Genomic DNA, 7,240 nt, shown 5'->3' on the forward strand with positions numbered 1-7,240 from the left:
AAAGGACAAGAAACACATTTATGGGAACGTAAGCGAGGGACCTCCATGGATTCTTAACCCAGTAACGGGGAATCGCAGCTCGAATATGAAAAATGAAGAAGCGAGGATGAGATCTGGGATGAGGTTGCATTGGAGCAGGCCGGTATCTTGCCGTCGCTGGAGGAGACGATGGCGACGTCCTGAGACATCTTGAGTTCTGCTTCGGTGCCGGCCGTAGGGCGAATGTGTGCCGACCGGAATAAAATTGTAAAGACGGCTCAGCTGGGAAAAAAAATTGCCAAAAATATTTTAATGAAACGATGTCGTTTCATCTAAATGTACCGGGACCTCAGCGGAGAGGTTCGCTCCGAGAGCGATAAAGCTCGACCCGAGAAAAAGTCCCCTGAAGAGCCAATGCGGCATCTTCGCCGGAATCCGAAGCCGGTGAGGCAGAGGCATCTTCTACAAAATTTCCATGCGCTTTCGATATTTCACGCGTCAAGGCATCGGATCCCAAAAGACACCCGCATACAATTAGACTTGTCATTTGCTAGTAATCTGGTGAAGAATCACGTTCCTATAAGCTGGTCTTTACCTGTAGGAGTAAATTTCCTTATCTAACAGCTTGTAGTAGCTATCCTGACCATGGCGCTTCAACTTGCAGCACCATCTTCTGGCCTTACCAGCGAAACGAAGTATCGATGTGATGTGTTCCTGAGTTTCAGAGGCGAAGATACTCGCCACTCCTTCACTGTGATTCTCTACAATGCCTTGCGCCGGAAGGGAATCAATGCCTTCATTGATGACAAGAAGCTTGGGAAAGGGAAACGAATATCACCTGCGCTTCTCAAGGCCATCGAAAAATCCAGGATTTCGATCATTGTCTTCTCTAGGAACTACGCTACTTCCTCATGGTGCCTGGATGAACTTGACCACATCATTCAGTGTAAGAAGAAGAAGAACCAGCTGGTTATGCCGATTTTTTATAAGGTGAATCCGATGGATGTACAATATCAGACAAATAGCTTTGGAGAAGCCATGGCTGCCCATGAAAATAGGTTCAGAAATGATCTGGAGAAAGTGCGCAAATGGAGGTCTGCTTTGTCTGAAGCTGCTAGTTTGTCATCGGCATGGCTTTTTGAAGATGGGTAGGTTTTTATATGTTATTTTTCTAATTGATTCTTGACTTGACTCCGTTGTTGACATGATATACCCCGCTATACAAGATTTTTGACATTTTTAACGAAGATCATTCTTACAGTTCAAATGTTCATGTCTCCGTCAATTAGTAGTAGTGTAGAAGGTATGGTATTCACCAGAGTATCTAGTGTTATTAAAAGCTTCACAAGCTTTGTTTTATGGCTAGTTCTGTCATGTATATTTTGCACAAAGAAGGCACGTTGTTCTAATTTTCCCCTCGATTATCTCTTCAGTACTTGAAAGTCTCATTTTCCATGTATTGAAATAATACGAAAAATCTTTGCAAGAGCTAATAAATCTAAGATCATCTTTGGAGGTTCAAAATGGGACTAAAAAAAGTAGAAAAGCTATGACGAATGAGGAACAAATGGCATTTTGCATGAGTTGCCTTCGTAGTCAGAAGAATTTGCAATTTTGCAGAAATGAATCTGGATTTATTGAAAGGATTGTTGAAGATGCATATACTGTGCTACCTCCAAAACGCCTACATAGCACTGGTCACATTGTTGGACTTGAGTCCTGCATAGAAGAAGTGATATCACTTCTAGATCAATCTGATGATGGAGTTTGTATGCTGGGGATTTATGGAACTGGTGGTGTTGGCAAAACAACTCTTGCCAAGGCTTTGTATAATTTAATCTTCCACCAATATGACGGTGCCTGTTTTCTATTTGATGTAACAGACGCTTCAAAGCAGTACCGAGGCATGCTTCATCTCCAACAGACACTTCTATCAGAGATTCTCGACGAAAGGATCAAGTTGGGCAGTGTTGATGAAGGAATATCTAAAATGAAACACAGGCTCTCTCACAAAAGAGTTCTTTTGGTTCTTGATGATGTTGATGAGCTAGAACACCTAGAAAAACTCGCAGGAAGCTCTGATTGGTTTGGTTCTGGAAGCAAGGTCATCATAACCACAAGAAATAAGCAATTACTAATTGCACATCGTGTTGAAACAGCTTATGAAATGAAGAAGCTAAATGATCATGATGCTTTGGAACTCTTTTGTTGGCATGCCTTCCATACGAGCAAACCTCCAAAATGTTATCAAGATATGTCTAGTCGTTTAATAGGTTATGCACAGGGTCTTCCTTTGGCTTTAAGGGTAATAGGTTCCAATTTGGCTCAAAAGAACTTAGAAGAATGGAGAATTACACTTGAACAGTATGAAAGAATTCCAGAAAAAACAGTTCATGAGGTGCTAAAGATAAGCTATGATTGCTTACAGGATACTGCTAAGAGTATTTTCTTAGATATTGCTTGTTTCTTCAAGAATAGTATGGAATATATTGAAGAAATACAAGAAGCTTATAATTATGGGGCAAGGTTTTTTATTGAAGTGCTTGTTGATAAATCTCTTATAACTGTCAGTAATAATGGCCGGTTTTGGATGCATGATCTGATACACAAAATGGGTAGAGAGATTGTTAGGCAAGAGGCACCATCAAATCTAGGTAAGCGCAGTAGACTATGGTATTACGGGGATGTTCTGAGAGTATTGCATGAAAATTTGGTAAGAATCTAAATCGTTTTTGTTTCCTCATATACGTTAAATGGATTGTGCCTCTTTGGTAATGTCTAATTTTATTACTTGCATTATAGGGAAGTGGTAATATTGAAGGAATAATGCTCGATCCACCTCAACAGGAAGAAGTGGAGTGGAATGGTACTGCCTTTAAGAATATGAGTAATCTTAGAATTCTTATTGTTCGAAATGCCAAGTTTTCTATGGGTGCTAAATATTTTCCAAGTAGTTTAAGATTGCTTGACTGGGATGGTTACCCTTCTATGACTCTACCACCAGATTTTTACCCTAAAAATCTAGTTTGCTTCAAGTTATGTGGTAGTCATTTCAGACTGGGAGAGACATTCAAGGTGATTTCCTCCCCCTAATCTGAATTTTTTTTTTTTTTTGGTTGAATTCTTCATAGTTTTCCCCTAATCAAGAATAAAATGCTCCTATTTTCCTTTTATTTTTTTCTTATTATACTTAGACCTCTCGTGTATATCTTAAATTTGTGCAAATCTCCTTTGTATGTTTTAAATAATTAAGCTACATACTATTCAATGAATATTGATATAATCAGTTTTCTGTTGCTTTTTAAAGGGCCCAAAAGAATCTTTCTTTACTTTTACAGTGTATTAATGTGATTTTTCCCCCCGGAGAAAAAGACAATCTATTGCTGCATATTTTGATAAAAAAAACATAAGAGAGCATTTAGGAATATTTTGGAGTTTTGAATTTATGACGTAGAGTTAACCATGGACTTTTAGAAATCATGTTAGACATTTTAAAATTAGTTTGCTTTGGGGGATTTGTTTTCAAAATGCGAAAGAGACTTTTCTGGATTTTAGAAATATAGGAGAGGTCTGTATAACACTAGACAAATAACGGGGCATTGTAATATTTTACTAAAAAAGCAATATGACTTGACAATCACTGTTCACTAATTATTTAATTTTTATTTTGCAGAGATTTGAGCATGTAACATATATGGATTTCTCTCGTTGTGAATCCATAATTGAAATACCTGACATGTCTCAATTTCAGAATTTAAAAAAATTAATGTTTAATGAGTGTAAGAATTTGATCAAGGTTCATGATTCTGTGGGATCTCTCTCTAAGCTGGTTGAATTAGACGTTAGTGGTTGTCCCAAACTTAGAAGCTTTCCACGTGAAATCAATATGGCATCGCTTGTATCCCTCCAACTAAGTTACTGTAAGAATCTTGACTACTTTCCAAATATAGTAGGAAAGATGGATGCACTGAGGGATATTTTTGCAGTGGACACGGCAATTAAAGAACTCCCGCATTCCATTGGAAATCTTTCAGGGCTTCAAATCTTTGATTTGAGCTCCTGCAAAAGTCTTAGGGAGCTTCCAAATAGCTTATTCTTGTTGCAAAGTCTTAGCTGGCTTGAGCTGGGTGACACTCGAAGCTGCTGCAAAAAATCAATAAAGAAATTAGAGCAACAAAGCCAGCAAGTGAATAGCTGAACCAACTTAGAGGTCTTGAATCTTGAAAATTGCCATCTACCGGATGAAGATCTTCACCTTACTCTGAACTGTTTTCAGAACTTGGAGACTTTGGTTCTATCTGGGAATGATTTTGTATCACTTCCTAAGTGCATTAAAGAGTGTGCAAATTTGTTAAATCTGGAAGTGAATAACTGCAAGCATCTAAGAGACATACCAGAGCTTCCGTTGAAGTTGGAGATGATAAAGGCAGAGAATTGCACATCATTAACGGCAGAGTCATTAAGTCGTTTATGGTCTCAGGTTTTTCTCTTTATTTTTATATATTATTTTCTCTTGTCCTGACAGTTGAGTGATTCCCTTTTTTTTGTTTTTGCATGTTCAAACTGCCTTGACTTTTGGGAGAAAAATACTTTTTTTCAATTTAGTTTTCCTTTCTTTAATACTTTTAGTATTGTCTTTCCAACTTGTCTTCTATCTCTATCCTCACATTAATGAACAAGCCCGTAGACTGCTAAGCTGAACACTTTGCTTCCATAGTACAATTTAAGTCACAATCACATCTGGCACCCACTTAATCCTCACAAGATAGCAGAGTCTTTAAAATCACGGGCGAGTATGTGAGCTCTAAAGTTATAGACCTTATGAAATTCTCTTAATATATTCTTTCAAGTCTGAAAAATGTCTAGTCTCTGATGCTTTGGTACTTCAGGCAATGAAGGAGATCAATGGCCTTGAAGTCCGTATGCCTGCATCATTGTTTCCAGAATGGTTTGACAATTGCTGTAAAGGAGGGAGGTTGTCTTTTCATGCGCGTGGGAGCTTCCCTGTTGTTGCCTTGACATTTGAGTTTGAAAAAGTGAATGCAAATGCGAGATCAAAGAATTTCTGTGTTTGTGTAAATATCAAATCTTGTAAAATAGAAAAGAAGATTTTAAGTCAAATGGTTTATGGTGGTAGAGAGGGTCATGTGGTTTTATTTGATTCAAGAAGGGCTTTTGAGAGAGAAGAGTGTAAGAGCCTTAACAGGTTTTTGAAAGAGGATTGGAATTATGTGGAAATTGAAGCCATATGTGACCCACCAGAATTGTCCATAATTAACTGTGGACTATATGTCTACAAACAGCAGACAAACATGGAGAATGTCCAGTTCAAGTTTTCTCTGCTTTTCATGAATGCTCCAAGAACTTCACTGAAACGAAGAACAACAGCTTCTCCTAGTGAACCAGCCAAGAAGTTCAACCAAGAATTTTATGAGGAAGCTTAAGGCAACTGATAAGGTAAAACACATTAACACAGAGAAGAACAAGGCGTGCCTCTTCTTCCTACTAACATTGCTGTTTGAAGCTTTTGGTTTTGCTCATGACCAAGTTTATTGTTTTGATGTATTGCAGAAGAATTAAACACATCACATTTCTCATTTGGGTAACAACATAATGATGGTGGCTCCAATATGTGAGTATGTTTGAGATTTTTGTATTATTAGCTATAAAATCTTAATCACCAACAAATTATTATTTAACTGAAAAAAATGTGGAGATTGCTTCGGAAACATGATTATTAATTTCAATAGTGCAAATCTTTTTTGAAGTGTCTCTGTTTTATGGTTACTTTTTTAACTAATAAATTAGTAAGATATCTTCACTAAATCAAAGTAATGGTATTTATTGTATTTCTTTTTGTCAATTATATATGCTATCTGTTACATAGTTTATAATTTATTATATGTTTTTACAAGTAGTGTATTCATTGAGGCTTTGGGAGTGTTAGTACTTAACCTAGGAAAACGTCAATATATTTCTAAAACCTATATGAAGTCCAGCTGTTTGAATTAATGGCTTCTCTCTCAAGATCTTTGTTCATAAACCATACCAACTTCTGCCACATTATCATGCTTCCTTCTTCATTATTAACTTTGCAATTATCAATGTCATTTTCAAAACTTTTGCCTCATCTGTTGACTTCCCAATTATCACTATCCTTACCACGTCCATCTTGGCATTTCTTTCTAGAATCTCTCTACTGATTACTGACTGAGTAATCTCCTCTGCAGTGATCCAGAGATGGTAAATTTTCTCCTGCTGGTTCATTATGTTGGAGATTGACCTCATTCTTAGATATTATTTCAAAACTTGCTCTGAAAAGTTGAAGAATTTGGTGATTATGAGTGACTTGTATTGCTATCGTAGAAGTTTGCCCTTTACACTTCAACATTGTCTTCGTCGATTATGTATGCAATACATAACAATTGTTGTTGGCTGATATGGATATTTTAAAATTCCATGAAAATTTTAATTATCAGTTGGTTCCCCCCCCCCCCCCCCTAATTTTACCACAAAAATTCCCTAGTCACGAAGACGTTAGAAACATTACTGTGCTTCAAGTCTTTCAGTCACCATGGTGTATATGGGTTGGGAAGAAAACTTCCTAGTTGCATTGGAAGCGAAAGAAGGCCATACAAAAGAATCTTCTGAAGCCTCTTGGGTGAATTGGAAGAAAAAAGGAACGATTATGCTGCAACATTTTTCCAACACCTCGTACTCCAGAATAATTCTAGGAGTTATTTCTTTTTTGTCTTGGAGTAACATTTTTAATGTCTTATATGTGTTGTTGGTATTTATTTCTGTAAAGCTTTTAAGTGCTTCTTCTTCTTCTTCTTCTTTTTCCGGTTTTTTTTTTTTTTTGGGGACAAGCTTTTAATTGCTGCTGTGTAGGTTGTACATATTCCTTGACCCCAAAAAAAAAAAAAGGTTGTACATATTCCATTTATTAATTTGTGATTTATTTTTATTCTAATATTAGGACATGTGTTGGAATTTGGACTTCTATGGGTATCAGAAATACTCCATGAATGTAATCCTTCGTTCACTCATCACTGCAACCTTTGGAGGTAATGATGTAGTTTAAATTATTGAATGTTTATTTCTGTATTTCAGTAATTGATATAGGGATATTGATGGTATTGTTCCTTATTAATATTTTTTCGGTTCTTAATGTAAGACCTAATTAACTAATTAGAGCAGATTAAGGATGTTAATTAAATTAGTTAATATGATATGTTTTTCTAAACAACCTAATCATATT

At 36.5% G+C, this 7,240-nt stretch overlaps 2 protein-coding genes and 1 long non-coding RNA gene across 5 annotated transcripts; all 3 read left to right on the top strand.

Moving 5' to 3' along the window:
• Window positions 1-597: 597 nt before the first annotated feature.
• LOC114749439 (TMV resistance protein N-like) lies at window positions 598-2,584 on the top strand (the record flags this gene model as incomplete). The annotated part of the gene is made up of 2 exons (XM_028937943.1): window positions 598-1,127; window positions 1,600-2,584. Coding segments are annotated over exons 1-2 (1,488 nt in total), but the record flags the coding sequence as incomplete, so codon positions are not given.
• A 261-nt stretch (window positions 2,585-2,845) lies between these two features.
• On the top strand, window positions 2,846-5,162 carry LOC114749415 (disease resistance protein RPP5-like). Of its 2 annotated transcripts, none has more exons than XM_028937918.1 (3): window positions 2,846-3,054; window positions 3,653-4,459; window positions 4,869-5,162. In XM_028937918.1, the coding sequence occupies exons 1-2, from the start codon at window positions 2,863-2,865 to the stop codon at window positions 4,175-4,177; spliced, it is 717 nt and encodes a 238-aa protein (XP_028793751.1). In that variant the 5' UTR covers window positions 2,846-2,862; the 3' UTR covers window positions 4,178-4,459; window positions 4,869-5,162. The 2 variants fall into 2 exon arrangements, with proteins under 2 accessions (XP_028793751.1, XP_028793752.1); XM_028937919.1 differs by having other exon boundaries at window positions 3,653-4,452.
• Window positions 5,163-5,298: 136 nt separating this feature from the next.
• LOC114749416 (uncharacterized) lies at window positions 5,299-7,234 on the top strand. 2 transcript variants are annotated; one of them, XR_003740556.1, is made up of 3 exons: window positions 5,299-5,436; window positions 5,551-5,611; window positions 6,959-7,234. It is a non-coding gene; the product is annotated as an uncharacterized LOC114749416 (long non-coding RNA). The 2 variants fall into 2 exon arrangements; XR_003740555.1 differs by lacking the exon at window positions 6,959-7,234 and adding an exon at window positions 6,210-6,457.
• The last annotated feature ends 6 nt before the right edge of the window (window positions 7,235-7,240 follow it).

The sequence above is a fragment of the Neltuma alba genome, unplaced genomic scaffold, assembly GCF_004799145.2.
Source record: "Neltuma alba isolate B1F8T4 unplaced genomic scaffold, ASM479914v2 tig00006042_pilon, whole genome shotgun sequence".
In the NCBI taxonomy this organism is placed as follows: Eukaryota; Viridiplantae; Streptophyta; class Magnoliopsida; order Fabales; family Fabaceae; genus Neltuma; species Neltuma alba.